Source organism: Sturnus vulgaris, chromosome 8 (genome assembly GCF_052056855.1).
Source record: "Sturnus vulgaris isolate bStuVul1 chromosome 8, bStuVul1.hap1, whole genome shotgun sequence".
In the NCBI taxonomy this organism is placed as follows: Eukaryota; Metazoa; Chordata; class Aves; order Passeriformes; family Sturnidae; genus Sturnus; species Sturnus vulgaris.
The window spans coordinates 38089289-38113931 of NC_142250.1; the positions used below are offsets into that span (position 1 = coordinate 38089289).

The 24643-nt window shown below is 35.0% G+C and overlaps 1 protein-coding gene across 1 annotated transcript in view; it reads right to left on the bottom strand.

Annotated features, from left to right (window-relative positions):
- Positions 1-1085: 1085 nt before the first annotated feature.
- The window catches only part of CFAP46 (cilia and flagella associated protein 46), a 66760-nt gene continuing 43202 nt past the window's right edge, over positions 1086-24643 (bottom strand). The window contains exons 35-59 of the mRNA XM_088168530.1: positions 23875-24021; positions 22385-22585; positions 21370-21476; positions 20412-20594; positions 19482-19617; positions 18583-18762; positions 17975-18163; positions 17110-17244; positions 16019-16198; positions 14870-15037; positions 13953-14050; positions 13182-13261; positions 12599-12750; positions 11695-11816; positions 11236-11321; positions 10082-10246; positions 9915-9991; positions 9289-9349; positions 9161-9196; positions 8534-8636; positions 7190-7302; positions 4991-5072; positions 3027-3163; positions 2498-2584; positions 1086-1691 (exon numbers count right to left, since the gene is read on the bottom strand). Coding sequence (XP_088024656.1) covers positions 1555-1691; positions 2498-2584; positions 3027-3163; positions 4991-5072; positions 7190-7302; positions 8534-8636; positions 9161-9196; positions 9289-9349; positions 9915-9991; positions 10082-10246; positions 11236-11321; positions 11695-11816; positions 12599-12750; positions 13182-13261; positions 13953-14050; positions 14870-15037; positions 16019-16198; positions 17110-17244; positions 17975-18163; positions 18583-18762; positions 19482-19617; positions 20412-20594; positions 21370-21476; positions 22385-22585; positions 23875-24021 — 3162 coding nt within the window. The 3' untranslated portion in view covers positions 1086-1554. The remainder of the gene's footprint in view (positions 1692-2497; positions 2585-3026; positions 3164-4990; positions 5073-7189; positions 7303-8533; positions 8637-9160; positions 9197-9288; positions 9350-9914; positions 9992-10081; positions 10247-11235; positions 11322-11694; positions 11817-12598; positions 12751-13181; positions 13262-13952; positions 14051-14869; positions 15038-16018; positions 16199-17109; positions 17245-17974; positions 18164-18582; positions 18763-19481; positions 19618-20411; positions 20595-21369; positions 21477-22384; positions 22586-23874; positions 24022-24643) is intronic.

Sequence of the window (24643 nt, forward strand, 5' to 3'; positions counted from 1 at the left end):
TTGTGCAGAGAGACACACGTGGGACATGAAATCCTTCAATCACTGCTTAAGGCACTCTCATTTTAGAGAGGTTATACCAGGGACTAATGCTAGAGCTTCTATTTTTTTTTGTTTTATCATTTTGTAGCAGACTTGTTGCAGCTCTTTACTGCAGACCATTCATAGAGCTATGTACAACTCGAGTTATGTTCTTGTCCTAGAATATCATCAATAAATTCACCAAGGTTTTTTTCCTCCTCACATTTTTCAGATTACATAAATTTTAGCTGACCAATTCTTTTCATGCTAAAATAGATTATGAAATGTCATTTCTGTTATAAAAGCTAATTGATAGTGTGATTTGTTATGTTGCTGAGACATAATTCAGAAAGTTATTTTAAAGCCTTTGATACATGGAATAGCACTAACTGCTTAATATTTCTTGTATGAATGAATACAGTGCATGGGAATGATGTAGTGTCACGTAGATGAAATATTTTCAGAAGCTCTTATTCTTGTTGTTTGGGCTTGTGCCAATGTCATTCGACGAGAGAGCTCATATGTCCTAAGGTGTATCTACTGTAATTTATTTCTGGGTCATTAGTTGGTAGGTTTTTTTCCTCCAGGTTGCTGAACAGTATATAATATTGTAAAAATTAAGAGTTCATTGCAAAATAAATGAATACTTCAGAATACTCAAAAAAATTCAGGTATTTTTAATTTTAAAATATTTTAATATTTTTATTTCATTAAAACAATTTGTTGCTTAATATAATAAAAATAATTTCTCACTCTTGTGAAAGTCTAGATGGAGTACTGCTTCTAGTTGAAGAGTCCCCAGTATAGGAGTGAGCCCAGAGGAGGCCACAAAGGTGTTCTGAGGGCTGGGACACCTGGGGGAGCTCACCTGGAGAGGAGAAGGATCCAGGGAGAGCTCAGAGCCCCTGGCAGGGCCTGAAGGGGCTCCAGGAGAGCTGGAGAGGGACTGGGGACAAGGATGGAGGGACAGGACACAGGGAATGGCTCCCACTGCCAGAGGGCAGGGATGGATGGGATATTGGGCAGGAATTATGTTGGGAATGTTATTAAGGAAAAACACAAGAAAATAAAGCAAAAATTATTAACCATTTTATTTAACACTAACTTGGTTTCTAATTAAGCTACAACCTCCATATAGAAAGATCGGTTCATTCAGAGTAAGGTCACCTGGTAAATTTTTTATCTTTGTTCCTGATGAATCATCCATGTGAAAATAAAATGCATCAAGGAAATGTTTTTCCAAATGGAAGCACTAACTTTGATACATTTCAATCCCATTCATGCATCAAGGCTGAAAAATACTAGCCCGTTTTCTTTAAAATATGTTGGTACTTACCAAATTTTTAAAGGATTCACCAAGTTAAAAAAGCCTTAGAGTACTAACTGAAATTTCTGAACTATATATTCTATTTTGCTGACACTTTTTCTAATATCAAACTGTTTACATCTGAAACAGGAATCAGCAATATGCACATCTTACTCTCACCTCTCCTTAGATCAGTGTAGGTATTCCTAGCATGAAAAGATTGACACAAATTACATCAGAATTATGTTGGGTAAACCATAGAGCACACAATTAAAAAATGATGGATGAGTTGCAGGAAGATCTGAGGAAGTGCAAACAGTCTGCTCCTCTCTTTTTTCTCCAGGAGATCTGTGAGAATCTGCTTCCACTATAAAAATACATTAAAAACCATTGTTATTTCTGAATATAACTAAATATAAGAATGCTGTAAGTGCCATCATTTAACACATCTTTTCTTGGATTAATACTTGTGGTTCTTTTATATTCTTTTAAAAATATTAACAACTGTCACTATATTGAAGAAGCATTTTCTGAAAAACAGAAAACTAGAGAATATTTCTGATCGGAGTTATTTCTCTCTTCAATACTATGACAGTGCAAGCTATAAATAAAATGTATTTTAGTCAACCTTATTTTAAAAGGCAAGTCCTGTACATTGAAAAATAGCAGTACAATTTCATAGACAGTATCAGAAATTGTTTTACTAAAAAATTCTTCCCCACTCTCCAACATGATGCTAGATATTTCTTAGATATATCTTGTATATCTCTTGTCTAATATTCTTAGATCTTAGATCTCAGACTGTCTAAAATCACTGCAGATCCTACTGATCTTTTTGCAGTTTAAAATCTCATACCATTTATATTGTTTATGTTGTACTCCTGATGTACCTTGTTAGTAACACTACTTTATCGGTTCAGTGGAGAAAAAAAAAAACAAAACTTTTGGTCAGCTATGTCAAAGCCACCCCAAAATTTTCTTTATATAAAATAAAGCTACTCCAATTATCATACTGTATCAGTGGTCTTCCAACTCTCAGCTCTTTTAAGAAGTTTCAGAGAAAATTGTAACAGCTCATCTATAAGGTTTCACTTATACCCGTGAACTACCTATCTAAAGGTTCTAGTCAGTGTTTATAGCCAGTCTTTCATATTAAAGCCTTTTAATTCTTACTTTTAAGGGAATCCCTTTTCCTGTGGCTTCTGTTTTTCTGAAGAACATGAACTGCCTGCCCAGTCGTTTTACCAAAGCTCAGCAAATCTGGAAAGAAATGATAGTTTCTGTGAGTTTTTAACTAAAGTTTTGAAAAACAAGAAATTATCAACCATAAAGCCTGGTGCTTTCACATTTAAACTTTATGAGAAAGGATTCCTTTCCAGATGTAAGCAATGCATCAGTGCTGATGTAAGTTGAATCCAGGGGATTTTTTTCCCCATAGTTGATGTAACTACCGATGGCCATGTCCTCGGGCACTGCTTCTCACCATATAAATCCTACTCTTACCATACGACCATAAACAAGCACCTCACCATGTCTGCTCTAGGTAGGTGACTGTTCTGTATGAAAGATCAGCCTGGCAACCACAGTTCTCCTCCTCTGGACCCTCCAGGCGGAATTTGGAAAGGAGCAGAGAAAGAGGAGCCAGGAGGCAGGGAGGGGCACACAGACCCTGCAGCAGGACACACCAAACACCAGCTCTTACTCTCAAACAAGGTCTCCAGCCTTGCTGCATTCTCCTCCCAGCTCGTGTACCACTGCGTGCCCATCACAGAGCCAGCCCCTGCAAGGCTGAGCAGCATTGCTGCCTCTCTTGGACTCTCCAGAGCAATTCGTGCACAACTAAGGAAAAGCAGAATTAGGAGATCAATAAAAGAAAAATGTGCAAAATATATTCAAAATACAGCCAAATGCACAATGTTTTTTAATAGAAGGAGAAAGAATGTCAGAGTGCATTTTCTTCTGTGCTGAGCATCAAGTGTTTTCTAACATTCATACAGCACTTTGAATTTAATGCAATGAATTCAGGCAGCCTTCTCTCTACATTTTTTCATGGTGCAATTTTACCATGGGGTTTATTCTCTGTCATATTATTGTAGTTCTGGACATCTCTGGAAATCAGAAAGGAGTAGTAACACCCTAGCTTCTACAACACACTGCAGAATACCTTTTATAAGACAGTCAGAATATTGGGAATCAGGTGTAAAAAGACATGTTTAGACAAAATATTGCAGGAACTGAAACCTTGTTCTCTGTTGTAAGTATGGTGCTGATTTGGAGGCTTAGAAGCAAACCACATATAACGGGGGACTTGAGTTTTTACTGCTGAATATTTCAGTAAGTGTCTTTGGCATAATTATTTTAGTCATAAAAGGGGAGTGATACTCTAAGGTTGAAACTGCAGTAAATAGAAGGTTGCATTTTGCTTTTATTCAGATCTGCTTTTCATAGTGACTTTATCAAAAGATGATAAAGTTTTCTGCAATCTTTTGGGGAGATGCTGTCTGATTCTCCATAGAGTTTATGTGACTCATTTTTAAATGCATGTTACTCTAAATTTTCAGGAAGCTTTTGGAGTTAGACTTGTAACTCTTATTGATAAAATTCACCAAACTATTAAACTGAGACTTCAAAGTTTTTGAGTTTGAAAAACCAGTTTAAGAAATTGTGTTTTGGTTTACTTTAGGAGATGGCTGTTTAGGATCAAAAAGGATATAAAAAAATGCCAGACATCTGCATGTGTAGATGTGTGTATAACCTGTCTTACACACAACTGGATTTAACTTATGCATTGTTGCACTAATTAAATCGTAATTTTAGAGAAATTTTTTTTTCTATTTCTTCTTCATGGAATGAGCAATTAGAAAAGTCGAGAGGTATTTATGTCCCCAGGATGTGCTTTGCTCACTTGCTGCCCAGGCACATGGCTGGCTCAGCCCCAAGTGCCTTTCTGCAGGGCTGCTCTCCAGCCACTCCTCGCCAGATTTACACTCTGTCACAGTGAAGAGCCTGTCATCTGCTCCTGTTAAATTCCATGTCACTGTCGACTGCCCAATGCTCCAATCTATCCACATCCCTCTGCAGGGCATCTCATCCCTCAAGTGTATGATCAGGTTATCTGAAAATTCAGCATGGACTAAATAATTAATGAATAAAATTAGGACACTGTGGCATCTGTCAAGAATTCATAATGGACATGCAATAAAAGAATGCAAACCCTACCAGCTGTCAACTTAAAGGCAACAAAAATACTGACATGCTTTTAAAGATAAAAAAAAAGTTGCAATTAATGTTAAAAATTCTGAACAGGTTATTTAACATGCCATAATAATTTATTTAAATAAAAATCTGCCTGATTGTTAAACTTTTCTATATATGAACCCTAAGAGGGACTCTTGGCAGTTCATCAGTTAAAGGAAAATTTTATATATTCAACTAGAACATTTTGAGAATCTTGCTCTCCAGCTTGTGAGGAATGTGTAATGTAGCAAGGTTTCTGTGTCATATTTTCTTATCATTGCCTTCTAACAGAGCTTTCATCTTATTTAGTCCTAAAAAGAAGCTCTTTTATTTGCAGAAGTAAAGGATAATATTCATAACTCAAAATTGTAGCTTTGCTTTGAAATAATCTGCCTTATCGTGGACTTGACTGAGATTGCCCTTACCTACCTTTTGTGGGTATCAGAGTTTGTGATTCTTCGGTAACTTTGCTGGGATCGTACCAGATCCAGAAGAATCACCAGATGGCATTCTGGAAAAAAGACAGCAATGATGTTTGCACTAATAATAACAGCCAGCACAATAATGAAAGAAAAACAGGCCTCTTGTAAGTTAATTACTTTCTTGAACACAGTCTAAACCATTAGTATAAAATCTACACATTTCAGCCACAATTGTCAAGTCTTATGTAAATGTACATTAATAAAGTCATGCTAGCATTATTGAATGTAATTTTGCTACACTGTTCCATAGTGTTTTGCAGGTTTTTCTTTCCTAAGCCACATTACAGTAATGGGTAATGAAGTCCACACACCATCTTATTACAGCCAATGAGCTCTATGACCCAACTTTGTAGTTATGAACTCTAGGAAGAGTTTATGGTATGCAGATATTGAATTTTTTTTTATACTACAGCTCCTCTCCACCACTCACAACCAAGTTACATCCCTAACATGACTTATTTTCCTTAAAGGGCTCCAGTGAAATGACTCGGAGTACTCTCAGAATTAAAAGGTTTTGCCTACTGTTTGTTTGTTGTAGCATAAATCTGTTACTTATTCTCCTAACCCAAGCAGATGAGAAATAAATTACTTTTCTGCCTGGAAAGTCTTTGACACACTTAAAACTTTTATCATGTCTCCTCTCAATATGTCAGTCTTTCCTCTGAAAGTGTTTTAAATGTATATAAACATACCAATGCACACACATATTTGTTAATAAAACTAAGCACACAAGCTGTGGTACAGCCTTCTGACCTAATGTTCTCCAGCTTACTCTATGTGGTCAATATTTTCACCAGTTGAGACCTTTGGAATACTACAGAGAGTGGAAAATTATTGCACACAGCTTGCATGTGCCACTCGTGTAAAGCAACCCCCTGTACAGACCTTGGGGGGTTTTTAGCATTAGCAAGGGTATGTTGTTTGTTGTTTGATTTGTGATCCATCTCGAGTCTGTTCTGTAACTCTGTCCCTTAAGCAGTCCTACCTTAATTTATTAATGATTAACTGATTATTTTCCCTGAAGTATAGTATCTCCCACTAGACTTTCCCAAATTACACCCACAGAAAGCAAGGTTAATTTGTATCATAATCTTGCATTTCAGGATTTGCTAAACCACTGCGTTCTCTTTGTCAGCCCGGTCTCATGCTCAGATTTAGCAATGATATATTTCATTTCGTCACGTAAATGATGAAATCAAATATTTAATAATACTTGGTCTAGATTACAGCTTTCAGAAATCTCAGACAGAATCCTGGCATATTTTAAGAGTAGGACAAAGGGCAAGGTTTAGAAACTTTCCAAAAGTTGCCAGTCCTGTCAATATCTGGTCTATGGATATCTAAAACATCATCTTCAGATATGATCCATGTATATAGAAAACATATTATCTTATTTCTTGTAATGTTTACATATAGATATTGAAATCGCTTTTAAAATCAAAGCTCCATGAAGAAGCTTCCTCTTGCCCTACAGGGCTTCAGAGCCTGATGTGTGCTCTCCTTCTCACTGTCACATGCCAACACAATGCAGCTACCCTGACAAATGCAGCACAACTCTGAAGTCAAGATCTTCCAGATATGCAAGGAAAACAGAAGGAGAAAGGAAGATTGTGAATCCGAAAAACCAGTCCTGAATCTAAGCCTTATGCTACAACAGAGGGACTAATTAGTTGTGAAGAAACAGAGGGAAGGTGCCTTCTCAGAGTCTACAAATGCTCTGTCCTACCAGAGTAGTCCTTCAGCATTAACCCAGCCTCGATGGACAATTCTCCTCTGCCTCAGCAGAGACTTAGGAATTTTGAAGTGGCACTGCAGAGGATGGTCTTACCATTAAAAAATATCTTGCAACCAAATACTAAATTCCAAAAAAAAGGAGATGGTTTACTGAGAAAACCATTCGATGATGACTTAGTTTTTGAAACCTAAGAAATTCCAACACATGGAAATGAAGCACTAAGCTTATTTGTGAGTATTAACAAGAAAGGCATGCAACAGAATAAAACCAACATAACACAAAGGTTTTCTGACTAAAAATCCTGGATCTAGAAAAAAAGCTCTTAATTGCCAACATCAATACTGTGATAATGACACATCTAGGAATAAAAGTTGGTGTAATTAAAAATATTTCTCAATTTGCTTATCTTACTTGGGATGTTCATAGCAACCAACCAATTAAGCAACACATGAGACATGAATCTCTCCATCCCATAGAACAGAAATGCACTACAGTTTGTCAGCAGCTGCTCCCATTCAGCTTGGCTGAAAGGAAGGAAGAAGAAAGAAAAGAAGTTACTTTCATGTTACTGTTTTACAAGAATACTTTTCAGAAATTATTCATAGCAAACATTTCAGTGCTATTTACTCCAGAAAGAATTGTAACAAAAGTCAGCATGCAAAGAAAGAAGACAAACATGGCTGCAGAATTCTGTGAGAAGTGTAATAACTCATATGGATTATTCATACTATGCTCTTGTATTAAAATGATTACTCAGTAACATCTCATAGCAAGCAAGAGGCATAGTCTATTTTTAGATAATTACCAACTTCTCAATCAAAAAACCAAAACTTAAAAAATCATTGCTGCATGCATTGTACAGCTTTAAAATACAGTCTTTGTCTAACATTCAAAGGGAGTAGATGTGTATACAGCCACCAGGACATTAGCAATCAGTTTTTGAAAAAAGATGTGGATAATCAGGATAGCTGGCAGAAAAAAATGCAATTTGGAAATAATGGTCTTTGAAATTGTTATGAAAAAATATTAAGAGTACCTACTCAGTGGTATTAGCTAAGTAGAGGAAATTCCAAAGGACTGGCTGCTAAACCAGCAGGTAGGAAGGAAGGTCCAGTGACAGCCTTGTTGTCTCATAGGGCTTGTCACTGTTTGACCTCTTGAGATCCCTTTTATCCCTCTATGGCTGTGATCTTAAAAGCAAAGTATTTCTATAAAGAACAAAGTGTCTTTATGAGTAGACTCCATAAAATGGTATTAGCTTCATGATCAATGTTTGAAATTGGAAACTTGGAAATTGTGTGATGTACCCTCACTACTCTGCTTCTGAAATCTGTGCTCTCATTTACAGTTGGCTGAAGGTGCATGGAGATGCTGTGCTCTTACCACGTGGATTTACAAACAATTATGAGCAAAGCCAGAAATTACACTTACTCTCACACATATGTATTCATCAAAGACTGCACCAGAAGATTTCCATCAAAGCTTATTTATATATACAACAACTCTGACAAAACCAACCTGGCTAAATCACTTTGTGGCACTTCATTTCACATCCCTAAAATATTCTGTCTACAAACCTAGACCTGTGTTTGATACAGCAAAAATGGTTTGCTATGTGTTTATCAGCTCAGCAATATTTATGAACACGAACATATGAAGATATGTCTACTTTATGAACAAAGTCAGCCTTTGAAAAGAGGCACAATTTTAAACAAGAAACAGGATAAACGAAAAAGCAGATAGAATATTCCATACCTTGGAGCACGCATATTGCCAAGGACACCTTCCCACCGCAGTGTAAATAGGTCACGGTATTTTCCCAGTATTTCCTGCATTTTTTGGGAAGGACTTGAAGCTTCTGTAACAACAGAATTTCATCATTATGAATGTAACATACTACAAACTACATTGGGCAATCTCAGTTTCAATAAACTAACTTTAAAATGACACTATCCTATTTAGGAGGTTTTAGGTCATCATTGGATTTCATGCTTCTTTGAAAACTAAGTCTGGCTTTTAAAATTAAAACAATTGTGACATTTTCAGAGTAAAATTGGGGTGCCCATTTGAAAGGTCTTTTTTATAATGAGCTAGGATTATTTGGTAGACAGGTTAAGGATAGGAGGAAAAAAATTTTAGATACCCTGAAAAACGGGTAAAGAATGGAAAACCCCTACTGCTCATACGGTTCCCTTGCAGAGGCTCAGACAGGAGAGGGTGGATAAACTGACTGAGTTTCCAGAGTCCTGACTTCAGGAAACAAGATTACAAAATCACCTCCTTTTTTGCCAACATCTTGATGTCATTACTTCATTTTTGTTACAAAACAATTCTGAATTCCACAGGTAGATTGTGAATAAAATATTATTTAATATATATTACCGGCTTCCCTTCCTTCATTGTAGGGGTCCACAATATCTGATAAACAGTTAATCACAAACAATGCTTTTCAAACACCAAAAGAAGGAAATTTAGCTGATACACTTAGCCAATATGTTGTGAAAGGATACATTTTAAATTCCTTGTATCAACAGGCAAGCAATTAGAAGGTAGATCACGATTAATTGGTGCCTACAATTAAAAAGAACACATATTCTCTTAGGTGTCAAAGTTTCAATTAAATACTAACAGCACTGCATTCCCTGTGTCAAACAGCTAAGAGAAAGCATGTCAAACAACTAACAAAGTTTTGAGTCTGTGTTCAAAAGCAACCATGATGATGACTCAATTGTCAGTGGAAATTAATAATTAATTAATTATTCTGCATTAGCTGCAATGCATATACCTATATGATACATACACACACATGTGCATGCACATATATAGATATATGCAAATATAAAATAGATTTGTAAAAACATATGTATTCACTATATAAAATGTAATTTTTTCAGAAATTATTTTCAGTAATTTTAAGCATCTTCCTTTGTAGGTTATTAAATATGTCCCATTTATAAAGTGTGATTTTTCAAAGAAAAACTCCTTGCAAAATCAACAGGAAGCAAGATTCTTATGGACTTATGTGACATTCATTCCACTCCAGAATTCTAGCACACATAATGAGCTTCTATACAACCACTTTCACACTTTTCTATGCAAGTTCTCTGGTTATTTACAAAAAGCGTGGAAAGTTCACCATTTGGACATTCTTTTTCTGAGAAGCTTTTGTGGTTTTTTCTTTAGATACTTCAACATTTTTTTTAAATTCAGCTTCTGTGAAAATTAAAGAAAAAAAATTAATATATTGGTAGTTTTAGCAAATAAATGTCCTTGAAGGACTGTGCATATTTAATATGATAGTACCTGACTCAGTCCAGTGTAGTCGATTGTAGAGAAACTGTAGAGAAAAATCTCTGGAGACAGAACTTATTCCTTCCTCTTTAAAAATACTCAGAGCTTCCAAAGGCAATTCCATAAGTAATGTATCCACTAGTAATACCACACACAATCCCAAATCCACAGGTTTATCTAAAGAGATGGGACAGGACATGATTGAGATTTAGTTCTCAGTTTGTATATAAACAATTGTAGTTAAATGTAAAAATCTAAGTTTCCTCCATTGTATGGCACAGGAACTTCATTGTACTGTGGATTAAGAGCATTAAGAAAAACATTTCTGTTTATATCATTACTCTTAAGGTGTTCTCCAATTTCTATGCACTTGTTATCACCAGAGGGAAAAATATCCCCACATTAATAACCAACCATCTCGGGTCCAAGCCCAGGTATGTGCAATACATTCAAGAAAACAAGGTTTGGAAATGCAAAATTGGCACAGCAGCGATTGGCTAAACAGAAGAGAGTTGTAAAGGAACTCTTATTCAATACTGTGTTGTCCTGTAGAAAAAATTTGTTTCTGTTATTTAGGATAAAAGTATTAAATATTATTATGGCAATGTTTCTGTTCTACAGATTTAGCCAGTTTTTGCAGAACTACTCTTGAGATGTGCTTAGAGACATACTGTAGCATTAGGCTTGTATGCAAACTAAAAACCTTTGAGAATCTATAAAGTTAAAAGCAAAAAACAAAAAAAAACCCCAAAAAAACCAAAAACCCCCAAACCAACCAAACAAACAAACAAAAACCCCCAAAGCCCAAAAACAAACAAACAAACAAACAAAAACCCCCAAAACAAAAACAAAAATATCTACCAATTTATGAAAGTTCTTTATTCTAGCTTTTCTCCTGAAAAGCTGGTTTGTGAAAAAGTCATTTAATGTAGGTGTCTACAGACTGTATGGTTTGGAAGACTCTAAATAAATGCAGAAGCATTGCTCCAGCATCTAAATATGTCTTTGAAAGTATACTGAAATATTTGACTTGATGTAGAAAATAAAACAGAGAAAAACAATGCTAAAGCCTTTGTCCTCTCCTTGTTTTACATAAAATTAAAATTGAAATTACTGGATTTTGGTATCTGTCCATACACACACACCCCACTCAAGGAAGCACATACCCTGCATTCCAACTTGTTTGGTGTCCTTATCTCTCATTTTCTTTTTTCCTGTTTCAGCTGCTGAAACTGATCCACACTGGGATTCTCTGGGAAGAGGAAATTCATGGAAAATATTATAAACTTCAATTTCTGCTTCAGTTTCAGTGAAATTTTACACAAAGGACATGCTTCCTTTAGAGTTCTTGCCCTTTAGAAATCCCATCTTTAAACAGTTTCATTATAATGCTGCATCTTGAGCTTCAACTTAAGTGTAACTAAGCTGGAGAGCAGTGTTTGTCAGAAGTGACCATTAGTCCATCATTTTGCTCGGCCTCAGTCTGGCATGTCCTGAATATACTCTCTCTCAAGACATGAAACATTCATTCAACAGAGTATCCTTGCCAAAGCCATTCCTTTGTTTGAGGGACTTGAGTTACAGTTCTGTTTCCACAAATGATAATCAAAGCCAATATATCTTACCTGATAGCAGAAAAATCAACCTGTGACAGCACTGGTTTCAGATAGTCTTCCATCATTTCTATTATTTCAGAGAAATCTGATGTCAAATCAATCTCACTACCATTTATTTTCTCTGTTGGAGTCTAGCACACACATTGAAACAAAAATTAGAATACTTTCAACGTCCATCCTTGTCAAACACCATTATATATATAAATTTTGTAATGCGTTAAATCAGAGACTCAATAAAATAATGTGAAAGATCATAAAATGGAAAATCTAAATATAGGAAGTGACTGTGATAGTGTTCTTTTAGAACCAAGCCTTCCTGCAGTTAAAGTTACAGAAAACTAGTATCTTCTAGAATTTAAGAGTGTTCTACAAACTTGGACTCCAACAAAACATGTCCTTGAAGCAAAATTTTGAGACTGACTTGGATCTACTGCACCCAAATAAAGAGCTACAGTGCAGAAGATACTGTATGCCCCAACAGAAAGCTTTTCTGAGTTGGAAATCAGCAATAAATCTCTGGCTAAGGCAGTTTTATTTTATTTAAATCTAAGTTACAATCTTAGATCTTGGTTTTTTCCTTGGAACATTTTTCATTATTCATGTGATATGAAAGGTAGTGTACAAATGCAAATGCAAATCTGAAATATGGCACATTTTCAAGTAAACCAATCTCAACTGCATCATTTCAATTCTGATAAACTACTGAACATTTCAAAGCTCCTGAATGACAACTACAGCAGCAAGAGCACAGTAAGATTAAATTTTGAAGCAGAGTACAAAGCATATAGTAACTATGAAGACTAGGGATGCCACACTTAGAATGAACGGAAAAAATTTGCATACAGAATGTCTATCATATTTTTACTACATGTTTTTCATCCAATTTTAAATATAAGGAAATAAAACATATTACCACATCTGTTTTGGAGACACACTCTTGCAAGTTCTGAATAACAGCTTGTTTCAGATGATTCTCCATCTTTTGCTGCTTGAAAAGACCCATTTTTTCCAACAAAATACGAAACACATCAGGATTCACAGGAAATCGAGAAACTTTTGCTTGCACTATTAAAAGAAGGATAACACTCTCTTAAGTGTCTTTTTGAGACATATTTGTACTTGAAGAAATGATTGTACAAACACCATCAGTTTCTAGCTGTGGTATTCTTTGAAAATAAAACCTAGACAGATATATATATATAAACACGAAATATATACAAACACAAAATATATACAGAAATGTACAATGAAAAAACTCTATTATTTTACTTATAACAACTTCAGCCTTCAAATATAAACAAAAATTATATAAATTGTTACATGACGTCTGATAATGAAACATATATTTCTGAATTTATGTTCCTTTGTAATTAAGAAGAGTCAAAATTATTTGGAAAAGTATTTCAAAATTTTGCTAACTGCAACAGTGAAAGATAAGAGCCTTCTCATAACATCACTGCAATTATTTCTGTCTCTTAAAAGTAAGAAGTACTTACCCATCCTCTGTGTGAGCCTTCCTTTCTGCTGTGCAGAACTTCCTTTGGGCACCTCAATCAATGAGCTGTACAGCTGTGACCTGTGGAAAGCAGTAAAGTGCTGAATAGAGTATTTGACTGTCTAGCCTTGTTTATATGACTCAGATTTATCAGATGAGTAATTATTGCCCTCTAATTTAATGTGCTCACAAACACTCTCATGATGCATTAACTACCCCCACCTTCAGTGCAAAAACCTGCAGATTCTAGCTGGAACAAACTGAGAGTGGTAAGGTAAATTCTTTTATTACTATATAACCAATAAGGTAGATTTCTATTTGTTCCATGAAAAGTGTTAAAGACTTTTTAAATTGCTGAATGCTCTCATAGTCAGTTGCTATAGCTCAGTTTATGAGCTAGTTTATTGCAGCTAATTAGGCTGCAATAAGCAGATAATTGGTGGCTTTATAAAGCTAAATATGACCCCTTCAAACATTTCCAAGACCATAAGCAATAAAAGCAGGAAACTCCTGACAGAACTTAGGAGAGATATCAAGAATGGCCTGAAACATTTCAAGTGACCTCTGGAGATTTAAGAGATAATTAGGGAAAATGAAAGAACAGAAAACGTACAACTGAGCTGCAGGCAGTTTTATTCATATATGAATTAGTTCGTTATCCTAAAATTCAAGTCCATCAAAATTAGAAGTGAAAGGCAATATTCAACCAGGTAAAAAAAAAAATTTATATTTGTAAGAAACAGTGCTAAATCAAAATGATGAAATTTTATACCTGTCTTCTGAATGCTGGAGAATAACTATGTAGAAACTGGACGGCAATTCATTCACTATATTAAAATGCTCAGCAGGAATACAGAGGTTTCTCCATGCCTGTACAATTGTTCAAAAGTACTATTATTTTCATAGACTTTATAAACCCCATTCTCAGTTCTTTCATTAGAAAACTGATAGTAGTTCAAGAAGATACTTAAAGATCCAAACACTCAGCAGATGTGCCAGGGCAACAGGCTCTGTCCAAACAGCAGGAGTTACTGCTTGCCTGGGAGGGAAGCAAGCATGGCACGAGTTGTCCAAGGAGGCTGTGGAGCCTCATTCTTTGAGATAATTCAGAAGCCATCTGGATGTGGTCATGGACAACAGGCTCTAGGTGGCCCTGGCTTGAGCAGGGGAGGTTACAAGATGACCTTCAGAGATTTTTTCTAACCTCAACTATTCTATGACCATGTAATTTTTGTGCAGTGCAGAACATACTAAAATAATTTAAAACAATTTATAAATACTGTATCTTAGTCCACTCTTCATAACAATATGACTTTTATTTCAGCTACAAAATTTCTGAGGTTAAAAATGCTATCAAATACTAGCAGGGTATTAGCAAAGGAAATAAGTAGAATAATTAATAGTTACATTTATTTTTGAAAAAAACTTTGCTAGATACCTAACCAATAAGTACTTTATAAAATTGTATTTGGTTTATGTGGCAGATTTTAGTAGCAGGGGAAGGTGCAGGGGTGGTTCTTACAATCTCAGAATTGTTCAGGTTGGAAAAGCCCTCGGAGACCACCAAGTCCAACGCTCTCAGCACTGCCAGCCCACCACTAGCCCATGTCCTGTATACACACACATATATCTCTGTGTGCCTTTGTATAACATATATATAACCCCCCAATAAGTAGCTCAGAAAGTTACCATTGAATTAGCAGTGAGTTGCTGTTCCACACATTTTAGAAGATCACTTGTGTTTCTGTTTTGTATTAACTGATTTTGAAGATGCAGCAACGCTGCCAGCTGAGAGCTGCTGGTGTTGGATGCAGCCGTTAGAAGGATACTCTTCATCTTCATAGACACTGAACAACTCTGTAAAATTTTTACATCTATTTATTTTCCTTCACAGAAATAAAACAAATAAATATACACTATGCTTTTTATAACATAGGTTACAGATAAGTTCTCTTCCTTGAAAGGTGAGATGAACTAGCAGAAGACAGTTGTTTGTTCTTACAGGTTAATGTAAACAGTCTGACAATAATGAAGGAAGAGCTCTTAAATACAAATATCTGGAATTGATTTCTTTGTCTACATTTATCATCAAGGTTCCTGCATTTAGCCATCTAAGGTCTACATGGAATGGTAAATACTGTGTTTCAAGTAAGCTGAGTCTTTTCTGTTTCTGTGCTTTAATGGTCACCCATCAGACCACACAACAGACTTCCACAAAGAGGAAAAGAATGGGTAAGACTATATAAACTTTTCTTTCAGCAAACGTATTAGTCCTGTCCTTTGAACTAGGAACTATGTGTTATTTGTTCCTGATGCAGGGAATATAAACCCTACAGCCATTCTGCATCTTCTCTTTGATGGAGTGCACTTGCATGCACCTTCAATCCATCTACAGGACCATGCTGTGCAGGTATCAGTCCGACAAACCGAATGTAAAATGAATTTTCCACTTCAAAATAAGGACTGAACAAATCCAGAGAAACATTTTAAAAATTATTTGCTAGAGAGGGATGAAACTGTATTTTGTGGCAATGTCTTATCTTTGCTAATTACAATATAGTAATTTATTCCTCTTAAATTTTTTTTATATATGCGATCATCAATGAAAATGTCAGGTCAAACACAACAGATAACAGAACTGTTTAAAACACACTGATAAAATGTTCTGAACTTAGCAAATTTATAATATATTTGATGATCTATATTACACACCGGTTCTTACACAGAACCCCACATGTGTTCTGTACAATCAATTTTCAGACTATGCAAACACAGTTTAGTTTGTGCAGCTTCAAACATCCTCCCACTGAAAAGCAGCACAAACATTAGCTGCCTTACCTGATGAAGTGCCAAAAACTGGGTAGTTGAAATTGGATCAAACTGTCTAAAGCATTCAGCCATTTCCAAACTAGCAAGAGCCAGCACATCGGTAACATTATGACTGAATGCAACAGCCATAGACTGTAGCAAAGCCTCACTGGATTGAGAAAGATACTTCTGTGCCATCCTTTGTTGTGTCTAGATGATAAAAATAACAAGCTTAATATTAAAATTGGCTAATATGAAGTATTTGTTATACATACACCAACCACAGCATGCTAGGATAAGTATCGCTTTTTAATGAGTAATTTTAATGCATTTTCTTTTTAAGGAACTTAATGTATGATCAAAAATACACAACTATGGATTTATTTTTTAGCAGACACCAACATCTGTTATACAACGTTAAAAAAATATTTAACACAGAAATTTCTTCTAATATAAAATGTGTACCCAGCAGAACAGAGTTTCAATTCCAAGCAATATGAGCAGTTCAGAACCAAGGATCAATACAATTGTTTCTGGGGACAGTTAACCATATTTAGTCCAAATTAACCCACGAATCTCTTACCTCAGGTACTTATTGATTTTGCTAGCAACACAAACTGCACATTCCCAATTCCTAGTGTGCTTTCAATTGCAGTAACTAACAGAGATCAGCTCACTGAATTTCACAAATGTTTTGTGATGAAAGTAATTTCTTTCTTTGTTCCCAGTCTGCAAAATATTACATTCCCTTAAAAAGCTGTACCTGTGAGGCTTGTACCCGTGAGGCAGAAAGAAACTGCCTGCTCATCTAATCCTGGTTGCTGCAAGCTCAATCCGTGGGAAAGCACTGAAGGAGAAATTATTTCTTTCTGGGAGCAGCTGGGTAAGCTCATTCAGGAGCTCCCACACAATCTGTTAAGGAGTGGGACAAAGCTACACAGCAGAGAGTGATGGAAAGCTGTTTGTTGGAAGGTGTTGTGTAGATTTTTTTCTTTTCTAAGACCAAGTTTTTGTTACAACATTTTCATTATCAGTCTAAACAGAACTGATAAGCCAACTTGACTATTATTTCATAAAAAGAAGGCACTCAAATTCTAATGCAAGGTCATAAAGTAATGTACCTTTAATTCCTGTATTTTCCTCCTATACTTATCTTTATGACATTTCTTAGTTGATAAACTGCTCTCTGTCATGTCCTGTTCACTGCATTCTGCTGAAGTCAGCGAAGATTTTCTGATGTCTGATTTAGCATCTTCCTACCCATCACAGCACAAAAAAAGGGAATAATTAATCACTCCATTAAGTAAGGAAGGCTTCATTTCTTTGTGAAAGTTTATGTGAAAACTGAATAAATCCTAAAAGAAAACACTACCATAATTCCTTCATAGTGAGAAATTTAGTAATACTATCAACCATCAAATTTTCTTAGTATGTTACAAAGGCAATTTGACCAACATCAACTAAAAAGACCCCCTCATACAACCTCTAAGAGTTTGACTTTCTCATATTTGTCCTTCACTCATTTCTTCTGAAAACTTTTAATTTGTCACTGAATTTATAATGCCTCCATCAACTCCCCTTCTTTTTACATGGGGTTCTTACTCCAACACAAAAGGAACTCTCAAACCCAAGATTTTAACCTACAAATCAATACTTCTTGATCACATGGATTCAGAGACCGTATCTCGCTCGCCCTTTAAGGCATTCAAGAAATTTTTCTCTCTCTCTTTTGAAAATTTGCTAATAAGTGTATCTCACAAACAAATAAAAAATGAGCTACATGAGGATGGCATGTAGACAGAAGCATGTTTTTGAAATTACTAATTTTGCCATCCATTTTAATTATGGCTTGCATGCAGTATATAAAACCTCTAGCTTAATAGCTCTACATTGAGAGCAGCTTTTATACAAATGTATACAGAAAAATATTAGAGCAGATAAACTTTACACAGAAAAAGAAATTTAACTGAAGGAAAGAATGCATACCATAACATTTGGCTTCCAGTAAATCTCTGAATACACAGGATCCACATTAACAGCAAGTAAATGAAGGGTTTTCCCAGTTAGATACAGGCATTTGGATTTGATGTTGGGACAGCCTTTGCAAAGATTCTGTATGTTTGCTAACTGAGCCAGTGAAATGTGAGCCATGGTGCATTTCATGTACTTCCAATCCTGGTAAAATACATATTCATATTTATTTGCTCATATATCCCCACACAGACAGAAGAATGTATTTTTTTCAAAGTAACACATATATATTCACATACAAATACATATGTAAAATGTGATTATACTTCCAACTGTAAATGAGCTCTCTTTAAGAGATACACAAATTCATTAACAACTGATTTAGAAAAAAGTTCAATGTAATATCCCTAAGCAAAGTTCAACCAGTGCCAAGGAAAACCTGGGATAAGGGGAGGGTGGCCAGTAAAGCATCCCCAAGACTAAAACCACACATTTCAACCTCCATTGCTACAAAATTACATCACTGGGCTGGGAACCCATTTCTTCAGTAGGGGAAGAAGTTGTGCTATGGAAACCTTATTATACCTTTTATGCAAATCATAGGACTAAATATTTTGTAATACCTGTTCTATTGCATCATCTTCAATGATTAATTCCTCCATAAATTCATGAAATGATGCTTCTCCCACATTTTTAAGCTTTTTCTCATTAATGACAAGATGAAAAATATCCAAAAGAATTTCTACAAGATTTATTTTTCTAAGAGCTAATTGCCTCATTATTGGCATACTAACATTTTTATTCTGAAATACAAAAGAAAGTAGAATTTTAATATCAAGTATTTTTGCAAATCAACCTGATAAGAAGTTAGAATGTTGTATTTCTTTTAAGCAAAGAAACAAACATTTTAGCATTATCACCTTGATAGAGCAGAAATATTGCAATGAAGATACTTTAGTAATTTAAAGGAAAAACTTCAATATCAAATATATTACAAGGCAATCAAAGTAACTCCACAGAATAAGAGCAGCTGGGTTTTTGCTTTTCACCTTTTATGTACCCAGTACAAACATGTAATATCTAATAATGCTACATAGACAGTTACAAAGTAGGCTGCAGGCTTTCATTTCCCAAAATATTTTGAAGACAGACACTATTTATAATAATGTTTTGTGAAGTCTTTTTGTTTCTCCTGAGAAGAAAGACATTTTGAAGAATTTTAAACTTTGAAGATATTTAGAGAATCAAAAATAGTTCTAGGTTTATACTTTTTTCTTTTGTAGCTACTTAGATAAATGCTAGAATTAAATAAACTTGACAAAGACCAAACAAATCCTCTCTTCATCCCTTTTTCAACTGTAAGTTCTTTTGGCATGCAATATTTCCTTCTATATACAAAGAATGTTTAATCATTACAAGAAGATAATTCCTGGAAGCCCCAAATGAGATTATCCAACAATGAGTGAATATTACAACTAAACCAGGTTTCCTTTCCACCAGTAAGGGGGAATAAAGTCAATACCTCATTAAATGCAAATAAACTACAAACTCTATGAAATACTTCCTCTGTTCTGGATACTGCTCTCTGAGCTAAGTTATAAGCATCAAGATAGTGACTGTGTTTGTCTTTTTTGTTCCTTTCCTGTTTGGCAGTCATTCTGAAAAAAGAAAAGAACACAAAACAACACCATAAACTCAAAATAACTAATGTAAGAAAGTGCTTTTTTTTACGGTATCAACACTGTTGAACATATATAATAAAATAATGAATCTATTAATTAGTAGATTCAATAGATTAATTATAGATTAAAAAACTTAAATTTGTATATGTGTTTTTGAAATGTAAAATAGGAGGAGTGAACCCTTACAAGCTATTTCTGAAAGGTCTTGTTCTTAGAACTGTATTGCTGCAATGCAAGAAGATGCCAAGAGCCAAAGAGAAGAAAGGCAGATCATATTCTAGAGTGTGTATTTAGCAGGACACAACGGCAGCATACCAGGTACAAAATACATCTCAGTTGTTTTAAGGGATATCTTGCAAACAGCTGGGATTCCAAGCATACCATGTTTTGCACTTTTACTGTTGCAGCAGTTTCTAGAGAAACATTGCAACAGTAAGAATTGTAAAAGCCTGTAAAATCTAGAGAATGATTGGTGTGGCTGCTAAAATACTTCTACAAACGGGAAGTCAAAAAGCTGACTTAAGAGACCCTGACACTTTGTTTTGACCACAAAAGAGAACTCTGCCTTCAGTGAAAACAATTTTTGATTCTACAGTACTTTTTTGAATACAGAACACATGAAGAATGCAAACAGACATCTAAGACCAATATATAAAACCTAGCAATGTTATTTGCTCTGTTCCATCTTAATTAGACTATAAAATGTACACAATACACTTCATGGACTAGTTCAACGTAAATAAAATTTTTCAATAGAGGTATAGTCTTACCTATGAATATTTGCACATTCCAGCAGTATTTCAGCACTGTAGTTTTTATGCCCATGATGAAAAAGGTTCTTCTCAACTTGAACTAATTTATTGTAGGATTCCTGTAGAATGTGTGGCAACTGAGCAGAATTGCCATTAAGCGTCATACGATCCTGGGCAAAATGTATCTGAATAAGTGTTTTTCTAGAAATAAAAATGAAATACAAGGTAGCAGTCAGAAAGCACAGGCTGTTTTTGAGAACAGGCACATTTCTCTCTGCTTTCCTTTAAATTCCAAGAAAACATAAAAAAAATCGTAAATGTGTGTTTTACAAATTATAGTAATTCTGAAAGAAACCAAGTTTTATATTTTGAGATTAGAGATGTCACTTGCTCTCTGTATCTAATTATTCCATCTTACTAGGTCTAATTAGTCTTCTAAATACAGATGAACTGAGAAGACTGATAATTGTCTTCCATTACTAATTGAAAGCTTCCCATTCATGGAAAGAGACAGGAGGGTAAGTGTTGTATACCTCTTTCCCTTTACCGGCGCATTTTAAGGTGTCTGTGCTCGGATTTCAGTGGAACTGAAATCATTGTTTGGTTTCACCATGAACAAGCTTTGGCTCGTGGTGAGGACAGCAGCAGTGCTGTGGGAGTGTTCCAAGAGACACCCCTCCCTAGGCAGACACAAGCCTGTACTGCAAGTCCAGCACAAGATGCTGTGGTGTCTAGTTTACCAATATAACAGGGAGTAGGGCCACGTGCATGCATTTGGGAAGGAAATACGGAAATTTGGAAAGAAATTTAAATTAAAAAAAAAAACAACCAACCCCATAAAGGACTTAGAACAAAAATATTTGAGAATCTACATTATTTGTCATTCTAAAATAAGACAGCATTGTAAAAATTACATATATTTGCAATATAGCTGTGTATTAGAAGCTGGGCATATTTTAGAGAAAAGACAGCTTACCTGGCTTCAAGGGATGCAATCATAAAACCCAATTCTGATTGCCTTCCAGGTCGCTTCAGTGAAGTAGATCGAAGCACATTTACAGTTTGCTCCAGGATCTCGCAAGCCTGCAGGTAACACCAGAATTTTCATAGTTCTATTTTAAATGTCTATGAATAATAATAATCGCTCATTTAGAAAGCTTCGATTTTTTACAGAACATGTTAATTATTCCCAAGATGCCTGGCTTTTGATAACTGTCAATAAGCCTAGAAAGTTTGAGTCATGATCATACTTAGATACCTCGATGATTACATGAATAGTCACATACACAGAAAGAGAGAAGACGGAGCCAGGTTCATCTCGGAGGTACACAGTGAAAGACAGCAAATACGAGTTCAGTCAAAATCAAAATAATCCCTCTACACGACACAGACTTGCATGGTGTATCAAGACAGGTTAGATCATCACAGATATGAGACTTTATTTATGCTGAAACTCATCAAAGTTAATGATTTAACAGTAAATGGATATTTTGATGTTATTGGGTTTTAGTTAAAATTTAAAAAAAAAAAAAAAAGTGTTATAGAAGTATCTTCCAGAATCTAGAAATAATGTTTGTAAAACTATTTTAAATACTTGGGAAGGAAAAGCATAATAGAAAATACTATTGAAAGCTATGATTTTTATTGAATATGAAAAATAAACACACCAGTGTTAACAGAACTGTCTGAATACAAAAGAATCAGATCTCTGGGATTTAGTCATACATACTAGATTATAACTGGTTTTATTCCAATAGAAGAATATACAGCTTATCACAAAAACATCCTAAACTTCACTGGGTAGAATTTCATTCATTCCTAGAGGCCTGCATCTGTTTGGAATCTGTAATTAATGTCTATTAAATGCTCAGAGAAATGGTGCATTTAGCACCTAATTTTGCTTTTATTGAAATGCAAATGTTATAATATTTCACTCAGAGAAACCACTGCTGAAAAAGGCCACAGTCTCCAAACCCTAAAAATGTCCTTACCATGCTCTGTTTTCCTTCCCCCTGCTCCTCTAGAATTGCCTCTGTCACACTCAGAGCACAGTTATACCAGAGCTGCTCGTTTCCCCCCAGCAGCTGGGCTTGCTCAAGGAGCGCTCGAGCTTGTCTGTGGTTTCTTTCCAGGTTAGCCAACACAGCAAGTAAGTACAAGCACCTTGACACATCAGATCGGGCCCCCAGCTCCTAGAAAGAAAGAGATGTGATCTGTACACCAGAAATCCGTGCTGCTATTCCATGTATGTCTGTCCATATTTCAGATTAAGCTTATGGAAATAAAATCGAGTGCTATTCCCCCAAGTACCTGCTGAATTTCTTAGTTACTCCTTATAGTACATCTACTTCATATTTCTTTCTTTAACTCACCAGTCAAATAAGCTATTTTTCTGCTATTATTTAGTATGTATATATCTGTTAGTGTTTGCCAGGGTCTGATGAAGAAATGTGGTGACAGAAGATGTTTTTGTGAACTGTACAGATACCCTAGAGACCCAGTGAACTCACAAGACTGCTTTACACTAGCAATAAACTATATAACTAGTCCTGTCTAAGAGACAAATATTGTATAGTATTTATATACCAGCATACAAACCTACAGGATACTATTGATGAATTACATAACTAAAATTACTGTCCTCTGTAAAGTATTTTGAACTTTCCTCAATATACAATGCTTAATTAATATTTTATAAAGGGGCACATATTATTCATGAATATCATTCATATATTATTATTAAAAGTATTCATGATTATACTAAATTTACATAGGAAATTTTTCCTTACATGAGAAAAATTATTACACAGAATAAGAGGATATCAATTACATTTTTTAAAGTAAAGGCTTTACTGCAATAATTATATTTCAATAACTATCATAATGAAGCAAAGGGCTATAGTGAAAAATGTTAGCTATAGGGAAAATATCTGTAATGTATAATCCTTCGTAATAATGAGATGATGTGGATCTGTTTGGTGGAACATACGGACACTTATGTCAGATTTTCCAGAATGCTAGGAAATAATTTCCATTTTATCAAAACATTACAGTAAATCCTTAATAGAATTCAAAATGAAATAACCAGACTTTCAAACGATCAAAATATTGAGAGGATGGAGCTAAATGCTCTCTCTTTCTCCTGAACAGACCTTGAACGTTTCCCACCTATTTAAACAAACAATGTTGAAATATACCTATTTCTTCCTAGGCCACTGCAAAGCAGACAGAGATGCTGACACTACTCCAGAAATTTATATAACCTTCAGACAACTCCCATAAGGTTGGAGAGAAATGCCATATATTTAAATGTACATTATTACATACTTTGAAACTTAGTAAGAAATTGGTTTGGGGTGGTAGGAGAAGGCTTGGCTTTGTAGTTTGATTATTATTATTCTAAGGGATAACTGCATCAAAATGAACATTTTCCCTATACATGCTATTAGTGGGGTTTTTTTCTATTTAGTTTGTATTGTACCTGAGTTGCAGCATGGGCCTCTGAAAGCAGAAGCCTTGCTGGTTGATACAAGCCTAGCTGAATTAGTACTTCAGCTTTTTCAATCCATAAGCGAGGGAAAGAAAGTGCACTCAGTCCTTTTCCTGTTACTGCATTTACCTCAAAACCCTGAAAAATTAAAGAAGTAATGCACCTTCATAAATTTCAAAACAAACTAGATAAATACAAGTTGTTATTAACTATGATATCCCACACCTCAGCTGTATTTTCTAACTTCAAAATTTAACATTATATTGCAAGAAAAGCAGGTAGTTTATGAGATTTGAATTTTACAATCCTCCAAAGGCATTGAACTAGTAAGTATATACTATTTAAACTGTATGAAAGATTAACTACTTCAGATATGCTGCTGTCACAAAGTTGATTTTTTGTAATAACTAAAACTCAAAAAGGAATACTATTTACAAGATCTAAAACAGGTGACTTGAGAGGGATTAGTAATGAGAAAAACAAAGTATGTTATATGCACAAGTATGGAAAAAATATACAAAGAGAGCAGAATGGTGTGATGACAATCCAGACAGCATTGCCATATTAAAGAGCAAAGTGGAGATAAGCATTAAAGAAATCAGTAAGGCAATTATCTTCCTGAAGAAAAGACAGTAAAGACAGACTTGAAATATTTGCAAGCCCCTGAAACAATAAATAGAAACAGTATGTAAGACTTACATGCTAATATAATGGAGAAAGAAGAGAAAAAACGAGGCCAAGAGTGAATACAGTATCTTTT